This window comes from Panthera onca, chromosome A1 (assembly GCF_046562875.1).
Source record: "Panthera onca isolate mPanOnc1 chromosome A1, mPanOnc1 haplotype 2, whole genome shotgun sequence".
Taxonomy (NCBI): Eukaryota; Metazoa; Chordata; class Mammalia; order Carnivora; family Felidae; genus Panthera; species Panthera onca.
The window spans coordinates 70,128,230-70,151,468 of NC_138339.1; the positions used below are offsets into that span (position 1 = coordinate 70,128,230).

General features: G+C 37.4%; 1 protein-coding gene across 4 annotated transcripts in view; it reads right to left on the reverse strand.

Moving 5' to 3' along the window:
* The window catches only part of FER (FER tyrosine kinase), a 439,195-nt gene that overhangs the window by 28,723 nt on the left and 387,233 nt on the right, over window positions 1–23,239 (reverse strand). For all 4 annotated transcript variants that reach the window (XM_078447626.2, XM_078447631.2, XM_078447633.2 and 1 more), the window contains one exon: window positions 1,622–1,776. In XM_078447626.2, coding sequence (XP_078303752.1) covers window positions 1,622–1,776 — 155 coding nt within the window. The remainder of the gene's footprint in view (window positions 1–1,621; window positions 1,777–23,239) is intronic.

Sequence of the window (23,239 nt, forward strand, 5' to 3'; positions counted from 1 at the left end):
GCAGCCCCATCTAACATCCAAACCAATCCTAGAGTTACCATATGACTCTTAGTGTATATCCAGAACAACTAATAGCAGGTACTCAAATCCTCATACACAAATGTTCATAGCAGCACTATTCACAGTAGCCAAAAGGTGAAAAGTGCTCAAATATGAATCAACAGATGAATGGAAAACAAATTATCAATGTATACAATGGAATATTATTCAGCCATAAAAAAGAAAGAAGTTTATTACACATGCTACAACATCGATGAACCTCAAAAACATGAGAGTAAAAGAAGCCACACACAAAAGATCACGTATAGTATGCTTCCATTTACACGAAATATGCAGTATAGGTAAATCCATAGCAATAAAAAAGTACACATGTGGTAGCCAGTGGCTGCAGGGAAAGGAGGAATGGGGAGTAAATAGGCAAAGGGTATTACTTTAGAGTGATGAAAATGTTGGAATTAGAAGGAAGTAGTGGTTGTGTAACATTCTAAACAGTACTAAATACCACTAAATTATTCACTTTAAAATGGTTAATTTTATATAATATAAAATTTTAGCTCACTTAAAAGCTTTGTTTTTAACTTAGGCATTAAATTAGGGCATTTATAAATGCCTGATTTTTCATGATGAAGTAAATTTTCATTTTAAATCAATAAAGAGTCATTTTATGATATTTCAATTCAAAACATACCCATTCACCAACCCATGGCTCACATGCTGCTTCCCTTAATGAAAATGTAATTTATAATTTCACTTAAAGCACAATCTCTCTCCTTTTAATTCTGAACTGTTACCCATCTTGTTACAGCCCAGTTTATCCCAACCACAGATAACACAACCTGAATTTTTTCCATTATAATGACATACAAAAAAATCCCTGCTGTTTTAAAATGTAACTCCTCTCTCTCCCTCCAACATTTATACAAGTTCCAGAGACTAAAATGCAAAGAAACCAAGGCAGTTTTCAGAGTGAGAAACTATAGACTTAACAAATTTTAAAACCTACTATTAGATGAGGTTATTGGACCAATTGCAAGACATCTGAAAGCAGTGGTCCAGAGCCACAACAACACTTTAATGGTTAAATTATACAGTGAACGTAAAAATCATTTTTTTTGGATTAAAAACCCTCAGATATATAGTCATATTTAAAAGTGCTTATAAGTACATCTACCTTTTAAATCTAGCAATCTGAGGGGCGCCTGGGTGGCTCAGTCGGTTAAGCATCTGACTTTGGCTCAGGTCATGATCTCATATCTCATGAGTTCAAGCCCCTCATCGGGGTCCGTGCTCACAGCTGGGAGCCTGGAGCCTGCTTCGGATTCTGTGTTTCCCCCTCTCTCTGCCCCTCCCCTGCTTGTGCTCTCTGTCTCTCAAAAAATGAATAAATGTTAAAAAAAAGTTTAAATCTAGCAATCTTACATATAGAAATTTGATCAATAAGGTCAATGAATTAGGTTTCTGCCCATGTGTAAGTACAAAATATGAACACTTAAATATTGTTGTGTTGATTTTCAAATCATTCTAACTTGGGCTCTGCCTTACTCCTCCAACTTTGCTTGTGAATGTTTTGTGCTGATGGAATACATTTTTACCACCAAAAAGAAAAACAGTCTATTCTTACCATAATTAAGAGCTTCTGGTGCTGTCCATTTAATGGGAATCTGCTTTAAGCCAGAAGATGAATACACTCCACCATCCTCTTGACGAGACATTCCAAAGTCACTGATTTTCAGAACGTTATTTTCACCTACCAGGCAGTTTCTTGCAGCAAGATCCCTAGGTTACAATAAGACATGGAAAATACCTATTAAAACAAATTGAAAGCTGCTTTCACATTTATGACTTCCACACTTTGCATTTTTTACATTTGCAATGTATTTATAATGAGGTTAAGAATGCTTGTGATTTACCAGTCCTTCTCATCTTTTCTGTCATAGGAAAAAATCACCAGTGAGAATATTTGCATAGGGAACAGGCCCCATGCTAATTTGCTAGGCACTGCATATATTTCCATTAAATAGAAAAACACGGATTCTAGGGTTAAGAGAAAAATCACAGGAGAGGCTAAGCAAACTTGGCATTATTTCTCATTGGACTGTTTTATATAACTTTCTGTGATGATGAAATATTCTCTATCTGTGCTGTGCTGCCCGATAGGTAGTCATTAGCCATGTGTGACTATTGAACACTTGGAATGAAACTTGTGTGATCGAGAAACTGAATTTTTAAATTTACTTTCAGTGAATTAAATTTAAATAGCTGTATGTCATTAGATAGCCTTTGGTTGTTGTAGCCTTAGAGCTTCCCAAAATGTAGAGAATGTTTCTCTTCTGACTGCATTGGGGACAGCCAAAACTCTGCATGATCTGGCTCTGTCTCTTCCACCGCATCTTGTTCCATTCTACATAATTTCTAAATTCTACCCATACTGGGCTTCTTTTTGTCCTTAAATGCAGGACAAGTCCCTGAAACATGACAAGCTTATTTCCACCACAGGGCCTTGCAGATAGCTGTTCCCTTCATGTGGAATGTTTTCCTTCTAGGTTGTAGCATAGCTGACTCCTCTTCATTCATTCTTAGCTCAACTGCCCTCTTCTCATAGAAGTCTGTCTTGACCACCCTTAACTGCTAAAGAAGACAGCAGTGAGCATAACAGATGAAGTCTCTAATTCTAGTGACAAGCCCTTCAATAATCAAATCCCTATATGTACCTAAATGTTTATACATTTTTATACATGTATATATGTAGAGAAGGTATATGTATGTCCAAATATATACATATACACACAAAGAAAATCAGATAATATGTCAAATGGTGCTGAGTATTAAGAAAAAAAGTTTTATAAAGGGAGAGATTTACTAGAGTGAATCCTATTTTAATTTTTTAAATTAGTTTTATTTTTGAGAGGCAGAGCGCATGTGGGGGAGGGGCAGAGAGAGAGGGAGACACAGAATCGGAAGCAGGCTCCAGGCTCTGAGCTGTCAGCACAGAGCCCAATGCGGGGCCTGAACTCATGAACCGCGATATCATGACCTGAGCTGAAGTCGGATGCTCAACCGAATGAGCCACCCAGGGGCCCCAGAGGGAATCCTATTTTAGACAGGCTGTTAGGAAGGTCTCTGATAATGTGATATTTGATCAAAGACATGAAAGAAGTTAAGAAGGAAGCCATGGGGATATCTAGAAAAGCATTCAAGATGCGATAGATACAAAGACCTTGAAATTGGTACATGCTTGGTATATTCAAGGAACATTAAGGAAGTCAGTATAGCTGGTGTGGAATGAGTTACAGGGAGACACTAGTAAATTTAATCAGGGGGTTAGCCAGGACCAGATGATGTTTAGCTTTTTCACAGTTAAGTTCCTTGGATTTTATTCACAATAAGCTAGGAGGTAACCAGAGAGTTCTGTACATAGGAATGATGTGATCTGACTTACATTTTGAAGGATTATATCCTATTGTGGGGAGAATGGACTGGCAGAACCAGAAAGGAGACTATTTCAGAAGTCTAGGAGAAGCAACAATAGCCTGCACTAAGATGGAGTCAGTCAGATTTGAGATATATTTGAAAAGTACAATCAATAGGATTTGCTGGTAGATTGGGCGTAGAATAGGAGAAAAAAAGAATCATGATGACTTCAAGATATTTTGGCCTGAGCACCTGGAAAGATGGAACTGACATGTACTGAAATGGGGCAGGTTAGTGGGAGAGCTGAGGACTAGATTCACAAAGTTTGGTGGAGCCAGCCAGTTGCCTCCTACTGTCCCATTTCCTCCTCTTTTTTAGTAAAAGAATCCCAATTTTAGCTGAATCTATTGTCATCCATCTAAAAACTCCTGTATTTTCCAACTTCTCCTGCAATGAGATGTGGCCATTATCTAAGTTCTGGACAATGAGATGCAAGCAGAAGAGATGTCCAAAATATCTAAGAAATGTCTTTAAAAGGAGGAATTCTCATTATATTTCTCCCTCCTGCTAATACAAAAAGGAAGCATACTGACGTTGGGAAAGCATCAGGAGATAAGGGGTCTGGGTCCCTACTGGAATTAGAGAATGCTTTCACCTAGAGACTGAGTGTAGAGAGGAAATAGAGGTGTTCAGGGACTAAGCCCTAGAGCACGCCATCATTTGGTTTGTTGTTTTGTAGGCTTCCCCTCATTTCTCTTGTAGCTTTCTCCTGATGTGGACTCCAGTCACACAGTATTACAAGGTAGGCAACATCAGTGTCTGAAAAGTAATAGAAAGCACATATTTGTGCCCTGAGGAACTAGGAAAAGAGGTCCTTGGAAGTGTAGGGAAAATCATAGAGGTCAAACAACCAAGAGAAGAGGATTACCTGGTTCCATGTTTGAACCCACACAAGTCTCAGGCTGAGTCCTAAGCAGCACATTTGATGGGCAGACCTGAGCCCATTTAGAGAACTAAACTCATTTAAACCACTGCCCATGTCTCAAAGTCATTCGTAAATGTCTCACACAGGGCAAACCAAAACACAGGCTTTGAGGCAGTAATTGTGATTTGAATCATTAAGAGACAGAATTTGCAATCTGACCCTGAGTTGATTGCCAGCCAAAACAAAAAAATCAACAATCTCCTGCAGAATTATAACAGGGATTTTGAGCCCACACAATGTAACATTCACAGTATCTAGGGCACAATTCATAATTGCTAAACATACAGAAAAGAAGAAAAATGTGATCAATTCTAAAGGGAAAAGCAATCAACAAATGCCAACATGATAGTAACCAGATATAAAGCAGCTATTATAACTATACTCCACAAAACAAATGAAAACACATTTGAAATTAATAGAAAAGCAGACAATCTCAGTAGACAATAAAAACTGTAAAAACTATAGAAATATAGAAACTTAAATATCTGAAATGAAAAATCCCTACATAGGATCAAAAGCATACTGGTGATAACAGATAAAGAGTCAGTAAACTTGGAGATAAACCAGTACAAAATACCCCAGCTGAAGGACACAAAGAGAGGAAAATAGAAAAAGTGAAAAGAGAATCAGGGACCTATACAATATCAAAAGACTGAAATACATGTTATTGGCGTCCCAGTAGTACAGGAACAAAGAGACTGAGGCAGAAAATCAGTTTAAAGAAATGGTGACTAAAGAATTCCCCTATTTAGTTAAAAGAATTAAATTTGCATATTCAAGAATCTCTGTGAGCTCCAAACAGGATAAAAATCAAAGGAAAAAAAAAAAAAAAAACATATACACATACCCTAATCGAGCTGCTAAAATCCAAGGAAAAGAAACCCTCTTAAAAGCTGATAGAGAATATGACACATTTGCTACAGAAAATGATTCAAATGATCACATATTTCTAAAAAAAAATTATGGGGGCAAAAGGCAGTGAAATAAACTCTTTCATTTCTTAAGATGGCAATTCTTCCCAATTGATCTATAGATTTAATGTACACCCAATCAAAATTCTAGCAGATGTCTTTGTCAACCCAGAATTCCATAGCTAGCAAAAATACCCTACAGAAATGAAGGCAGAATAAAGACATTGTCATATGAAAGAAAGCAGAGAGAACTCATTAACAGCAGATCTACTCTACCAGAAACACTACAAGCAGTGTTTCAGGCTACAGGGAAATGCAAGAAATCTGAAATATCAGGATGGAAGGAAACACAACAGGAATGGTAAATTTGTGGGCAAATATAGATTTTTTCCCTTTTAAATTCTTTAAAATGTGACTGAATATTGGAAATGAATATTATAGCATTATCTGACCAGGTTTTCAATGTATGTAAATGTTACACATAGGACAACTACCAGATAAAGGTTGGATGTTAGCAAAAGCACCCATACGGTTGCAAATTTTCTACATTTTACATGAAGTGATACAATATTAGCTCTAAGTAGTCTGTGGAAGGTTAGATGTATGCGTTGTAATCTATAGAGTAACTCCTAAAAAAGGTGTAAAGAGATAAAGCTAAAACATCAAGAGATCAAATTAAACAGAATGGTAAAAAAATATTCAAACATTATAATAGTCAAAAAATCAAATATTCAAAATATCAGTATCTAGACTAAAAAGTGGTTATTACTACTGATTCTATAGACAGAATAAGATATAGATAATAACAGTTCTATATTTACAAATATAAATTTGGTATCCAAAGATATTCCCAGAAAGCAAATCCAACTCAGATGGGTTGATTAGTAAGTTCTATCATACATTCAGGGAAGAAATAACAAAATTATGGAAACCTTTTCAAAAAAATAGAGAGTATTCTCTAAATGATTTTATGAGACCAGTAGAACTATAATACAAAACCTGGAAAAGATACTATCAAAGAAATTACAGAAAAATACTCTCATGATGCCAGAAACAAAATAATGTCAAATCAAATCCAGTAATATATATAAAAAAGATAACATGTCATGACCAAGCAGGGCTTATCCAATAAGGCAAGGTTGGTTTAACATATGAAAATTAACGTAATTCACTAGATTGACAGAATATAGGGAAGAAAACCCCATGATCATTCCAATTGATACAGAAGAAGCATTTGACAGCATTCAGTATTTGCTAATGATAAAGTGTTCAGCAAACTGGAAAGACTAAAGAGCTTCCTCAACCTGACAAAGAGCATCTACAAAAAATTCAACCACCATATCATACTTAATGGTGAAAGATGAAATTGCTCCTCCTTGAGATCAAGGCAAAAATGCCTGCTTTCACCACTTCTATTCAAACGGACCTCTATTCTTGAGGTCCTAGGCTTTGAAATAAGGCATGGAAGCAAAAAAGAAAAAAAGCCACAAATATCACACACAAGTAAAACTAGCCCTATTGGCACTATTCACAAACATAATTTTTTTTTTCTATAGAAAATCTCAGGCTAGAGGAAAACACAGGCAGTAACCTCTTTGACATTGGCTGTAGCAACTTCTTTGTAGATATGTCTCCTGAGGCAAGGGAAACAAAAGCAAAAATAAATGATTGGGACTTCATCAAAATAAAACTTCTACACAGTGAAGGAAACAATCAGCAAGATTAAAAGGCAACCTACAGAATGGGAGAAGATATTTGCAAATGACCTATCTAAGGAAGAGTTACTATCCAAAATGTGTAAAACGCAATACCCCCAAAACTAATAATTTAATTAAAAATAGGCAGAAAACATGAACAGACATTTCTCCAAAGAGGACATCAAAGATGCTCAATATCACTCATCATCAGGGAAATATGAATCAAAACTACAATGAACTATCACCTCACACCTGTCAGAATGGTTAAAATCAACAATACATGAAACAGGTGCAGGTGAGGATGTGGAGAAAGGGGAACCCTCCTGTACTGTTGGTGGGGATGCAAACTGATGCAGCCACTGTGGAAAATAGCACAGAGGTTCCTCAAAAAGTTAAAAATAGAACTACCCTAAGATCCAGTAATTGCACTATTAGGTATTTACCCAAATGGATACAAAAAAACTAATTCAAAAGGATACATGTACCCCAACATTTAAAGTAGCATTATCTATAATAGTTAAATTACGGAAACAATTCAGGTGTCCACTGACTGATGAATGAATAAAGAATATGTGGCGCATACACACACACACACGTAATGTATATTATTATATAATGGAATATTACTCAGCTATAAAAAATGAAATCTTGCCATTTGCAACAATGTGGATGGAGCTAAAGAGTATTATGCTAAGTGAAGTTAAGTCAGAGAAAGACAAATACCATATTATTTCACTCATATGTGGAATTTAAGAAGCAAAACAAATGAACAAAGGGGGAAAAAAAAGAGAGTGAGGCAAACCAAGAAACAGACTCTTAATTACAGAGAACAAACTGATGGTTACCAGAGGGGAGGTATGTGGGGTAGGTGGGATGGAAATAGGTGATGGGGATTAAGGAGTGCACTTGTGATGAGCACTGTGCTGTATGGAAGTGTTGAATCTGTACTGTGTGCCTGAGACTAACATTAAACTGTATGTGAACTAACTGGAATTTAAATACAAATTAAAAAAAAAAATCTTAGGGAATTTACATACCAAGAATTAGAATAAATGAATTTAGCAAGGTTGCAAGATAAAAGGTTAATATACAAAATTCTTGTATGCTAGCAGCAAATAATTGGAAAATAAATTCCATTTATAGTAATGCCACTAAAATATCTACAAATAAGTGTAGCAAAAGACAACCAAGTCCCTTATACTTAAAACTACAAAACTTGACAGAGAAAAAACAGTGAATAAACCAATGGAAAGATAGTCATACTGTGCTTATTGAGAAGAGTCAATATTGTTAGGATGGCCATTTTCTGCAAATCTGTAAATTTAATGCACTCTGAACCATTGTTCTAGCAGATGTCTTTGTAAAATTAAACAAGCTGCTTTTAAAATGAATATGTAAATAAAAGGTCCTAGAATAATCAAAATAATTTTTAAAAAGTACAGAGTTGGGGATGCCTGGGTGGCTTACTCCATTAAACATCCAACTTCAGGTCAGGTCATGATCTCGCGATTCGTGGGTTCGAACCCCACGTCGGCCTCTGCTTTGACAGTGCAGAGTCTGCTTGGGTCTCTCTCTCTCTCTCTCTCTCTCTCTCTGCCTGCCCCTCCCCTACTCATACTTTCTCTCTCAAAATAAAATTTAAAAAGTACAGAGTTGAAGGGCTTAACCTAAATTGATTTTAAATCTTAATACTGTTCAGTAAATGCACAAAGATATGATAGCTCATTGGAACAGAAGGTCAAGAAATACATCCACAAATGTATGGTTGGCTCATTTTTGACAGAATTACAATGGCATCAGTGCACATCTCTGAATCCTAGTGGGCCGCTGAGGCTTGGGGTAAAATGCCATTAGTCTTGGTTAGAATGATCTTTTATTCACCGCAGCATCTTAGTCGTTTACAGAATTTCTGTGTTCATGCTTTCCTCAGAATAATGCCTACACTTTACAACTGCATATACTTCCATTGTCATAACTATCTTCAGTATACCTCTGGCTTAGAGGTTTGTCCTCTGAAATGAGGATTACAGTTCTGTGAGGGATCAATCTAAAACCAATTTAGAGATACCTTCAATCAATGTAAATAACATTTCAGTAACATTTACAGAAAACTCTACCTTTTTGGGGTTGCATGAAGTTCAAGTGACTGGAAATACTGCCTTTTTGGCATAATCTGTGAGTTAAAACCTTAGGCCTTCAGGCAATCAACACGTACTGCACACTCGATGCTTGCCTAATGTTCTAATAAGTCTTAAGATAGGAAAAGCAGATATGATCTCTGGACTGAGACACTGATGATCTAATTTGGAAGGTAAGGCAGACATATACCTTTCTCCCTTCTTCTCCATACTTTTCTTTATTAAGCTTGCTATTGCCCTGAGTCGGAGTCTGGGAAACACACTGGTTATCCCTGCCTCTTCATGCATGAAACTGCTAGAGAACAAGCTTATATGAGCCTGTGTGTGTTACAGACTGCAAATTCTATAGGAACTTAGAGATGAGAAATCTCATAATAGGCTGGTGTTGTCGTTCACAGGAGGTATCAGAGATAGCTATATCTCACCACATGCAGAGGAACAGAACAGCAAATACTGCTGACTGCCAAAAGGTTATGGAAATGTTCTACTTATGTCTGCCGAGTAATCTTCCTTGAAGATACAAAGTCAAACTTCTGGTTGTGTACCAGAGGTGTCTTACAAAGTCATACATAATATGAGATAGGCTAATTAAGGATAATGTGAGAACAGAGAGCAGTTATAGGAATCCAACTCCAGCAGGAAATAAAGAGGAGTAAATTTTCTTTGCTATCTGGAAAGCACGACAGTGGGCATCTTGCTCTGTGGAGATGTTGTCTTTTAGAGCAAATACTGTGGTAAACTAGGAACAGCCAGGAGGCCGAGCCAGAGTTCTCCTTGTCTTGATGCGTTACCCTAGACATCATTTACTGCTTGTAGCTATGATTACACAAAGTGAGGATTTATCCTTCACATAGGAAAGGAGTTAGAGAAATATTTGTGTTTTGTTTTTGTTTTGTACAGAAACTATTCCCACTGGTTCTGGCCAGTACTGAGCCACAAATAACTAGCAACATTTAGGCCCTCTTTAAGGCCTAGGGTTTTCTTATATATCTGACTAAAACATAGCATAAAGCCAAAAATGGTAGTGTGGGGGGAAATAGTAAATGAAGCAGATATTTGATGTAATCAAATCATGTACCACTTAATCCATGCCCAATGGCTACAACTTTTGAATTTGAAATAACAGAAGAGCCTTACCTTTAAGAAGTGACTCTTCAAACTCCCTTTGTTTGTTTAAAAAAAACCAAAAAACAAAAAAACCCAGAAATCGTTTGTATAACAAGCATATGAAAAACCTATTTTCTGAAAAAGCCTAAGTCATCAACTGCTTTAAAACAATGTATGTGAGTGTTTTAATGGAAGGAGAGTAGGATGCATATTTCTCTTTGGAAAATTTTGCACACAATAACAGAAACAGAATTGTAAACCGTCTTGTAGAATGGGCCCGGACACTGCGGTTGGGCAAGGTGGAGTGTCTTTGGCAACAGAGCTGACACCTTGGAGACCAGTTTCTACAGGCCAATACCAAAGCCACTACTGAGCTGATAGTGATGGGATCAGAGATTAGCCAAAAAAGAGATGACCAGCAAGACTCTTTCGCAAGTCCGCTGCTCATTCCCACTTCAGAATCTACCTTATTTTTCCTTTGAATAAAGTAAATATAAATACAAAAATCTTCCTACATTTCTCATTTTCAAGCATATCCTTGATTTCACTCCTAGTGTTCCACTGGTCTCTCTTCTCTTCATAACCTTCTCCATCAAACTTTGTACCCATCAATTGGGGAGTTCTCCCCCCATTATTACTGAGGCACTTATTTCTACAAGTACGGCTCCCAAAGGAAGCCCCAGCTGCAAAACTGAAAATTAGTCCTATATATTAGTCCTATATATTAAGAGCTGACACCTTGGAGACCAGTTTCTACAGGCCAATACCAAAGCCACTACTGAGCTGATAGTGATGGGATCAGAGATTAGCCAAAAAAGAGATGACCAGCAAGACTCTTTCGCAAGTCCGCTGCTCATTCCCACTTCAGAATCTACCTTATTTTTCCTTTGAATAAAGTAAATATAAATACAAAAATCTTCCTACATTTCTCATTTTCAAGCATATCCTTGATTTCACTCCTAGTGTTCCACTGGTCTCTCTTCTCTTCATAACCTTCTCCATCAAACTTTGTACCCATCAATTGGGGAGTTCTCCCCCCATTATTACTGAGGCACTTATTTCTACAAGTACGGCTCCCAAAGGAAGCCCCAGCTGCAAAACTGAAAATTAGTCCTATATATTAAACTGTGTTTTCTCTTCCTTGGAAAAATTGTTCAGTGTCACAGACTTCTGGGAGGTTGGAAACAAAAGCGTTGCTTCTGTGAATGCAGTAACAGACCAGGCTGGAGGGAGGGTTAGAGTATAACTTATGCCTTTTTTGCTCTGGGCTGGTCGAAGGCCCTATGAGTATACATGGTGAGAGCCAAAGGACCCTGTTCCTAAAATCTCCCTGCTGCTCCCTGCCAGGCACAGAATCCTCAGTATTTGCGTGTCTTCATTTACTTAAAGCCACTGCTAAAATGCAAATTTGTTACCTGTGGGCAAGGGGGCACATATTTCCTCTGAGTCACATTTTGGTATAAATTATTTGAACACATAAATATGTATAAAGACATACAAAGTCTTAAGGGCTTTGTATGGGATGATAGGGCAGGTGTGTGAGAAGACGGGAAAAGGGAAAATGGATCAGCACAGGGAACTGGCAAAGAGCAGGCCTGGGCAAAGCACACAGTGAGTGGGCGCTTGTGGGAAAAGTCACGGATGAATATGTAAGGGTGTGCTGTGGCATTGGGGAGGGGTGGCAATGCAAGTATAACTTCTAAAAAGTTTGTCTAGGGCTAGCTCCGGTGTATTTACTCTAAACCCAGTTACCTTCTTCTCAGCAGGAGAAGATCACCACTGGGGGCTTGATCTATTTATACAGGAGAAATGCTCCACTGGGTTGCACTTGCGGAGAAACTGAGACCTTTGGTGATTTCCTCTAATGACGCTGCTTCCTGATAGTGGGACAAAAGCAACCAAGTCCTTGTCTGGCATGGCTGACTGATGGAGAGCCAGTTTATGAAAGCTATTGTAAGTCATCTGCCTTTACTTAAAATGGACATGTTGAGCGCATAAAAAGCGCTTACTTCTTTTGGCTCTTTCATCCCTGGGGCGACTTCCCTATAAGAGAATTCTATTTGGCAATACACATATACCAAATCCACATATTCTTGTATTTAGCTTAAAAGATCAAATTCCTGGGCAGTTAGCTAAAACAAAGGGACTCATATTAAATCTGGATATTGACAAAAAATTCAGAACCAAACACATATCATGACAACACTTTCTTCAGTCCTAAATTTATCTGAGAACCCAAGGGAAACTTTCCTTGTATTTAACTACTGTGATTAGCCTGGATGGTTTATAGTTTTATGAAATGTGTGCTCTATTTGTATAGTCAGATGTAAATCTCCCTCAGTCACTGCTGTCTGCTATCACCTGTGGGCCACATTGTGCAACGAGACACCAAATCTCTAGAGACTAGCTTTGGGTACACAATTTAAATAAATCTTGATCTAATGCTACATCTCTTAAGCAATAAAGAATCTGCTCGGGAGGAACAGGGGGTCAGATGAGGACAAATTAAAAAATATTGATGGAAAGTAAATGTTTAAATCTCGTTAGTTCAAATAAATATACCAAATCCCAGTGGGTAATTCAAGAACAAAACTGAATTCTGTCTCAAGCATGCACATTAAAGGCCAGTAGCTGTCTGAGGCTGTGATAAGATGCGTTGTGAGGACTCACTTCCGAAGTGAGCCTCCATACTAATGGCAAGAGCCTCTACTCCTAAAAGAAGGGAGATTTTTTAAATGTCCACCACTCCCACTCTGAGAGTATGAGAAGCAAATATGGAAGCCACTTGCCTGAGTGACAAATGGTATCACTTAAAATATTACATTCAGAATGGGATAAGTTACTCTAAGCAACAGATAGAAAAAAGTGACAAAACCACTCCTCACTGAAGAGCCATCATAACAGCCATCATTTAGTGAGGGCTTTCTGTGTGTCAGGTACTGTTTTAAATGTTTTTCACGTAACCCATTTTCTGTCAATATGTAACTGCGTGCATACTAATCTGAACATTAAATACATCTCACATTTTTCCAGAAGCAACAGTACAAACATTTCCACTGTTGGGAATTCTGGACTAGAGATCAGGAGACCAGAATTCTGAACAGAGTTTTCCTTAACAAGTTGTGCAAGTGAGTACATCACACAATATTTTCCTGGACCTCAGAAATGAGAGCACCAGTTCTTGACTTTTCTGAGCATGAGGGCCTGTATAATATTAATTTTATGATTTCTTTGTACCACATCCATCCTGATATAACAGTTGTATGTTTTAGAATGGCTGAAAGAAGAAATACAACATGATAAAAAGCTACTAAGAATTCAACAAAGTTCTGAAATGAATTTTTATTTTATTAATCACAATAGTAAAATAGTAGTGTGCATGTATATATGATACACACACATATATGTATATCATATGATATACATATACATACATACACACACACACACCATATTATTCGGTCTCAAAAGATTGATGCACTTGGGACACCTGCAGTAAGTTGGAGGAACCAGGGGTCCATGATCTACCAGTTAGCAGCCACCATATATAACAGCCCTAACATTGTGTTAAACTCTAGGTTAAAGGCATTTTCTTCCTGTAGCTAGCTGGATAAGTCTAGACACACAGTGGTGCTAAATAGTCCTGGTGAAGACTTTTCCACCTTTGCAGTGCAACAATGAGTATTAACAGCTGATGAATGGAAGTAAAGCAAGGAGTGTAAGTTACAAGAGTGCCACTCCATATGGCCAAGAGTCCCATCTACCCCAGGGCCAAAGTATCACAATGCAGGCATCCTCCCCCTTGCCTCTGCTGAGTAACTGTGTGTACAACCAAGCCCTTTCCAATACTGTACGAATAACAGTAACTATTAAGAACTTAGTAGGTATCAGGTGCTTTACTGGTTATCCCTAATCTCTATTTGAGTGTAGATATCTATTACACAGCTAAGAAACTGAGGCTCAGAGATTAAGCAACTTGTCCAAGAATACAAGAGATGATTAAGTGGCTGAGTATAGAATCTCTCACTCCAAAGACCATGCTCTTTTAGTATTTTACAAAGCTGAGTGTTCCTTTGGTTTCTTTGAAATATTGTTAATTTTATCTTGACAAAAGTAATACTCTGCAATAACTGGTACAAGATGTCTGCCATTTTGTTTTTGAGATGTGATTTCTTTCCCATTTAAGTTTTGTGGAATAGAGTCCCTGACTCAATGCTTAGGCTCTGGAATATAGAATACTTTTTTTTTTTTTTTTAATTTTTTTTTTTCAACGTTTTTTATTTATTTTTGGGACAGAGAGAGACAGAGCATGAATGGGGGAGGGGCAGAGAGAGAGGGAGACACAGAATCGGAAACAGCCTCCAGGCTCCGAGCCATCAGCCCAGAGCCCGATGCGGGGCTCGAACTCACAGACCGCGAGATCGTGACCTGGCTAAAGTCGGGCGCTTAACCGACTGCGCCACCCAGGCGCCCCGAATATAGAATACTTTGAGAGAACTAAAATATGCATTATTTTTCCATTCTGTACCAGGTATATAACAATTCCTCCACCATCTTTTTGTTATAGTTTGTACTTCCATGATGTGATATCCATACTCACATTAGGGCTCAAATTAAGACTTAAAAGACACATAAAGGAACAGAGCAACTGTGTAATCTGCAATGCACAAGGTGCCACAATGAGCCTCAGGATCATTTACATTTTTACTGTCTGCAAAATGTGCAGCTACTGATGAACACACACACTCTAATGATGGTGGAAGGCACCCAGATGTAGATACTGAGTGATCTGCTGTGGTTAACTCTTTGCAGGATCAGCCTCTCTGTGCAGTGGATGGCACCGACTCTGCAACTTGCTGAGAAGGCCAGTAATGGATGACACCTGCCAAATGCCTCACTGAGCAACCCCTTCACTTCCCCAACCAGACAGACCTACTGGCCGGCCAGCTTGCACTTTCGCCTCTAGTTTGGCGATCCCTAATAGACTTTAGGCTGTGCTCTCGAGGCAGGAAGATCACCTCAGCCAGTGCAGTAACACAGAGTACTCTGAGCCCCTATGTACAGGCAGGAAACATCCAATCACAGTTTCTATGGCACCAGTATCTGGTTAATGGAAAACACTTTTCAGTATTGAAAGGAGTTCAAGAGAAGTAATGCCTTTCTCTCATGTACCTCAACAGTTCTTTCCTTGCCTCCCATTTACATTCATTTAAAATGAAATTTTCATTATTCCCATTTCAATTTCTAATGTTGTTTTCTGTGTTTATGAAGTGATATCCCAGGTGACTTTATAATAAATTTCCCTTCAGTCCTATGATTGCTTTCAGTGTATGAAATCCAAATAGGAGAGTCTAAGTTATGAATACAGGTCTATTGTATAGTAATTCATTTTTATCTTGAAACAAATATCTGAAATTCAATTTCTTTTCTGTCTCTCTATATTTTGTTTCCATAGTCAGGAGAGCTCGCTTTACTTCGTTCAATTTTAATTCTGCATTCTGTTTGATAATATAATACCATAAAAATAAGGTCTTAAGACTTGACTTCATATATGTAGCTGTTTTTCTCTTCTTATAATTCTACAAGATAAAAGTTATAAAAATATTCACCAAATGTCCTTTTATAATTAGTTGTTATTCACTCTGTGATTCTTTGATGCAATTCACACAAAATCTGCATTTTGTATTCACGCAGGATTACTTGTCTGAGCAAATAGTAACTTTGCATATACATGTGTCCTTTTGGTCTCTTAATGAGATTTTTCTTTTACCTATTTGCAGACCACAGTTACATAAAACAAAAGTGTCTGAAAGACTCAAAGTGGACAAAATAATTTATATAAATGTAAAGCTCATTCACCAAAACTTCCAAAAAAAATTTGACAAATTTATAGTGATCTCCAAACCACCAGAGGAAAAGGGGACAGCTGCTTACCAGCATTCAGAGCCAGTGTGCAGCAACAGCCATGCATCAAAGTGAGTATCTCAGTATCCTGGTGAAATTACATAGGAATAGTTACCTGTGTGGGAACTTAATTGGGGCACAGGATTTTTAAATTCCACGAAATACCAAACTGACATTTTTGTGCAGTCAATTGAATCTGAGCTGATATTAAACCATGGATGCACCTTTTAGATTATTTAAAATGCTTTTAAAGCAAAGTAATGAGGGCTAAATTTGACACTTTTCTTATTAAAACCTTTTGGCACAGGTAGTGATTCTTCTGAACATACGCTACAAGATAATACATAACTTAGACAATGAGACCCAATGCATTTGATAATAATGATGGTGGAAAAAAATAAATGAAATCATTTCTGGTTATTTGATCTGGGAACTGATTAAGGAAACACTGCTAACTCTCTATTACACAGGTAAGTTTCTATGTTCTAAGAACACAGTCTTCCAGGGCTGCTGCTTGGCATACAAAAAAAACTTAGTATTTTCTATCAGAAGACACACTTCTAATTTATTTTGTGCTTTTAAAAGTACTGCTCCATTGATCTTATACTTATAGAATCTAGCTACTAATAATAAACAAGGATATACATACATATATCCATTCATACATACCTACATACATATTGAGCAATCAGTCTATCATTGGATCACCTTTCCTTTAATAAGGCCTTACTAGATACCAGGGCCTCTGCTGTGTGCTAAGATAACTTAATTCCTGTTCTCAAGCAGTTTAATTTTACAAGAAGAGACAGCTATGTAAGCACGTAAACTACAATACTGGAAATTACAAGTTTAAAGGTTAGGAGTAAGCCCTCAGAGACAGGTGTGGTATAAAAAATATGACTTCGTGTCCACCCTTGTGTCTAGGCTAACCTATTACTTCAAAAAGGAGAATGTAACATAAGTAATATTATGAACTTCATGAGTGCAGGCCTCCAGAGACTTTCAGCTTCCACTTCTGTCTTCCTGGAACACCCCTGATACCATGTAAAGAAGTCTGGGTGAGAAATGATGTGTGTGTGTGTGTGTCTGTGTGTGGCAGGGGGCACCCTCCAGTCCATTGGAAGGCGCTAGCCATATGAGTGAAGCTAAACTAAACTCTCTAGCCCTAATCTAGCTATTGGATATCTGAAGCCACATAAGTGACTCCATGGGAGAAGAGCTGAAAGCCATTGGCCTGAGTCCAGCCCAAACAGATGACCAAACTGATGGAACAAAAAGAAAGAAATGGTTTTTTGTTTTAAGTCCCTGTATTTGGGGTGGTGTTTTTAGGAAGCAATAGATAATTGGTACAGAAGATTAGTCACAGTGAGAATGAGAGCTTGACAGCAAGGATAGGCAGGGCAGAGTTGGGGGTAAGAGACTTTCACTGTTCATGAAAGGTCACCTGCTTCTTTCTCATCCATCCCTAACAGAAAACTGTGGCAGACACCTTCTTAACTGGCTTAGCTTCTGATCTTCAATTGTGAATTTGTTTTCTCATCTAGCTTTTAATGAGCAGAGTTTTCCCTATTTCAAGCTTTTTTGAACTAATGATTTCAAGGCTATTGACTGCTATCTCTTCTAAAGGCTGATTCTTGGGATATCTTTGTGGCCAGCCAATGCCATTCCCCGAGGGCTCTATCTGGCCCCCAAGCTTGTGTACTACCACTTCTAACCAGATTTGGAAAGAAGAATAAATTTTGAACACCTGGCATATGGAAGCTAGTTAACTTAGAGGTAAACTTCCCCAAGATGCTTTCAGGAAATTTTGTTATCAGATTAGAACAAATCACAGTAAGTGATATGGATAATGATGGCTCTGAGTCATCAATAAAGGTTAACTATTGTGGGAGTATACTTGCTATCAGCAAGCAGAAAGATGTGGTAGGCAGTTTATCATTATTTCCATTGAAAATATTTAAAATTGGCGGGGAGAAAGCCCAGAGAAAAACTGATCTGGTTGCTTCAAAAAAATACCTATTTAGCACTTACTATTTGCCAGGCCCTCCTAGAAAAACCACCGACAAAACAGAATTCAGGTCCTCAGGGGATGTATATTCCTCTGGCATGAACTAATTAAGTGATACATTATCAAATATGACACATCTAAAAGAATCACTCAAGGACATATTACATATAATGTAAAGTGGGAATCCATAAAATGGGAAGAAGTGGGGAGCAAAGAAATGAGTAACACAATTATATCTAAATAATTGTCATTATATTAAAAAATGAAGAAAAAAAATCTAGGTGGCTTTAACCTGCTTAGTGGAAGGGAGGAGGCAGGCAGGAAGGAGGAGGGTAAAAGGAAAAATATGCTCAAGTCCTCATGCAGCTCACACTGGGAGAGAACAGGATTAGGATGGAAGGAGCATGTGCTAACAAACAAAAAGCAGGTGTGGTACTTCGCATTACCACCAGAAAGTAGAATTTAGGGAAAAAGAGCATTAGATAAAGGGAACTATTCTATATGCCTAAAAAGTAGACCTCACCAAAAAGATACATGTTAATGATACTAAATGGAAAATGTGGCAAACAGTGAAAATGGAATTTAGATGCATTGTGAGTTAAAGGCAAGAACAAAAGCACAATTTAATATAGATGTCGAACCAATAAGAAGGGGGTGATGTATAAAACATGTAGTAGATGGGAGGTCAGGAATACCAGCAGAGATGGAGTGAGACAGCAGCAGCAGCAAATACCAAACAGGGACCAGAGGACTGCTTTCTACACAAACAGCAAGTTAACAAACACTAATAAAGGAAAATGGAGGCCACCTTTGAGTATTTTAATAATATCACTAATGGAAGAGAAGGTCATTCAGATTCGACCCATGTGGAAACAATCAGAGTAATTACGGAATCCCACACTGTAACAGTATGTGGTCTGATTATTAAACAGGCAGTGATTTCATTTTGTGTAGAAGTTGTGCCAGCTTCACTGCTTGGCTTATTTAAGGCAAGGGTGATCCAGGCCTCTGCGAACACCTTATTGGGAGCAAATGTGTCTTTGAGAAAGAGTGGGTAAGTCTTAGACTAGGCCTTTCCAGCTGTAATCTCAGAGCCAATCATTTCTTTAAAACTAACTAGGTTTTTTGCACCTCAGTTATCTTGCTGACTGATTCTTTTAATACACCAATAGGCAAAAGAACCATTATGCAAATAAGGAATTTGTTTTATTTTCTGAATGTTTCTATAGACTATTAAGTATAGAACAGACATGTAAATCTCATCAAACTGCCGTATGCTAAACAATGATGTTATTGTCTAAAACCGTTATCAGGCACCCCAACTATTCCAGAGAAGTTTTCTTCATATTCTGGATCCTATTTATGTCCTAAGAATATACTAAGCAGTAATGTTTTAAAATGAATGTTGAGTATTTTCTTTAAAATAAAGCTGAATTGTTCATACTAAATGTCATTTTATCCTTGTTTGATCATAGTATAAGAGCAGCTGCTCCTTTTTATACCAATAGCCCATTTTTTCTTCCCTAAAAATTGCCTCACCAAAGTTTTTTCCGACAATAACAAAGAATTCCACTCATGCTGAACTAATAATGGTTCAGGAAGATGATTTATGAAAAAGTCTTCTTGTTTTAAAAGATGTATGGCAGAAAGATAAAGCCCAAACTCAAAGAAAGGATCATTATTTATTAAAAACTCAAATAAAAAAACCCACACACACACAAAAACCAACACAACTTCAAAGTAACTACGACTGGGTTTAGTAAAAGCCAATAGTATTCAAGAGAGTGATAGCCAATGGACAATTGAACATTTTAGTTGATATGAGCAAGAAAAACAGACAATGCTGAAGAAAATGGGTCTAAGTTATATAGCAAATGAGATAGCAAAATTCTTGTGCATAGGAATTTTTAGTATGTTAGCCTATAGGGAGATGACAGAACCTCTTCCATTGGGAATGTTAAAGAAAGGGTAAGGTCACTGATTCAGCAAACATTTCCTGGACACCTAATTTGTAGCAAACATAGACAGTGGTAGAGAAGACCAGGTTCCTGTCCTTAAGGAGTTTACATTGTGGTAGTAAAAAGTGATCTTCCAGGAGAAATAACAGAGGGCATGATGGGCACCAGGGGAAGTAGGTGGGGAAAGATGATCAGAAATGCTTCATGCCTGAGGAAAATTTTGCTAAATAATTACTTGTCTGCTAGGGTAATTATCCACACATGGAAACTACGTTTGACATGACCTATGGAAAACAAAAAACAAAAAACAAAAAAACCTCTCAATCTTATCCTTACATAAAGGATTAATTCAATAACTCTTCCAGTGTTATCAAACTAAAATAACACAATTTTCTAAATGTTCACACTAAGGTCTAGTCAAATTTAAATGTTTGTTGTTTCAAGCCCTCTGCATGTCTGAACTCTCATATATATCGCCAGGTACAAATATAAAACATTTGCCATTTTTTCTACAGGGTGGTATGAAAAGGGTATATATAGGACACCCAAGGAAATATTCTTAGAAATGCTGTGGAAATATAAAAGGAAAAGAAAGAGACAATTTTAAGACAAGATTTCCAGTGCATTTTCACTTTCAGTAAGAGATGGGATAGGACTGAAACTGAGAGTTCCCAAAAAAGGCAGCAGAATATATTGTGAACAGAAGGTGCAAAATTAGAAATAAAGCAGGTAAGTAAGCAAAGAACCAAATGGGAAGAATCAGAAAGGGTCTCAAATCCCCAAGGACAAGAGGTAGGTACTATGTAGGTCTTAGATCTGGAAACCAGAACTAAACCTTAAGACTTTATAAACAAAAGCTTAGGAGAAAATCTTCATGATCTTGGTTATAAAGGAGTTCTTAGATAAGCTACCAGAAGTATGATCCATAAAAGAAAAAACTAAGTTCAGACTTCATTAGAATTAGAAACTTCTCTTGAGGGGGAAAAAAAAAGGACAAACTACAGATTGAGAGAAACTATTTGCCAAATATCTGATACAGGACTTGTATTAAAAATAAAAAAAAATAACAAGGGATGCCAGGGTGGCTCAGTTGGGTAAGCATCCAACTCTTGATCTTGACTGAGGTCAGGATGTTACGGTTCATGACACTGAGTCCCCCATCTGTTGACAGCACAGAGCATGTTTGGGATTCTGTCTCCCTTTCTCTCTGCCACTCCCTTTCTCGCTCTCTCTTTCAAAATAAACAAGTAAATAAATAAATAAACAAAGGAAAAAATGCTTATAACTAAATAACAACAGCCTGATTAACAAGAAATGGGCAAGAGATTTTAACAGACATTGCACAAAAAGATGACATATAAATGCAAGTAAGCACATGAAAAGGAACGCAACATCATTAGTTATTAGGAAAATAAAGTTAAAATCACAGCAAGATACCACTGCATTTCTCGGAATGACTAAAAAAGACTAAAAAGTAAGGAGTGTTACTTAATATTATGGAAAAGCTCCAACTCTCATACATTACTAGTGGGGATGCAAAATGGAACAGCAGCTTAGAAAACAACTTGGCAGTTTCTTATAATGTTTTATTTTTTCCATGCAACCCATCCATTCAACTTTTAGATATTTACCCAAGAAACATAAAAACATACATATTCACACAAAGACTTAGATATGAATATTCATAGCAACTTTGTTTATAATAGCCCCAAATTGGAAATAATCCATATGTTCATCAGCTGGTGGCTAGAAAATCAAACTATAGTATAAAATGGAAAGCACTCAGAATTTAAAAAAACAAAAACTATATTCAGCAACATGGATAGTCTCTAAAGCACTATGTTTTCAGTGAAAAAATCTAGAGCAAAAGATTATATACTGATTTGTACCATTTAAATGAAATTTTAGAAAAGGCTAGCCTATGGTGAGAGAAACAGATTAGTGTCCCAGGGCCAGGGGTAGGAGAAAGGCACTGAGTACAGAGCAGCACAAGGAAATTTCTGGGGTGATGGAAGTATACTGCTGGTTATGTGATTCACATTTGGTAAAACTCACCAAAGTGTACCCTTAAAATTGGTGCATTTTATTGTATTTAAATTATATCAAAATAAAGGTAAAAAAGTATGTAAGGTACCTTAAGAGTCTTAAAAATGTCATATCACTACAAAGTTAATGATATTATTGTGTACAAAAAATTTGGATGAATGTGATAATATGTGATATCTTAATATGGGATTTCAAAACAATTTAGGGACCACGTAGTCTAATAATTTATTGTTAAGTTTAAGTTAAACCAAGCAAATAAATGTATTAAAATACCACCTCTCTTTATTTTTATTTTTTTTTATAATTTTTTTTTAACGTTTATTTATTTTTGAGACAGAGAGAGACAGAGCATGAATGGGGGGAGGGTCAGAGGGAGAGGGAGACACAGAATCAGAAGCAGGCTCCAGACTCCGAGCTATCAGCGCAGAGCCGGACGCGGGGCTCAAACTCGTGAACCACGAGATCATGACCTGAGCTGAAGTCGGACACTTAACCGACTGAGCCACCCAGGCACCCCTCGCCTCTCTTTAATATATGAAAATGCTTCCAAAAATTAATATTCTGCTTTATTATTTTTGTGACATTTTTATCCCGTCATTTTCACAGATGAGCATTTGTTAGAAGAAGGGAAGTTCAGGGGTGCCTGGATGGCTCAGTTGGTTGAGCATGGTACTCTTGATTTCGGCCAAGGTCATGATCTCACAGTTCCTGAGATCAAGCCCCATGTTGGGCTCAGTGCAGGGCCTGCTTGGGATTCTCTCTCTCCTCTCTCTCTCTGCCCTTCTCCTACTCACACTCTCTCTCGAAATAAATAAATAAACATTAAAAAATTTTTTTGAACGTTTATTTATTTTTGAGAGATAGGGCGCGAGCAAGATGGGGGATGTGGGCAGACAGGGAGGGAGACACAGAATCCAAAGCAGGCTCCAGGCTCTGAGCTGTCATCACACAGCCTGAGGCGGGGTTTGAACCCATGAACAGTGAGATCATGACCTGAGCTGAAGTCGGATGCTTAACCAACTGAACCACGCCGGCACCCCCAATAAATAAACATTTAAAAAAAAGAAGGAAAGC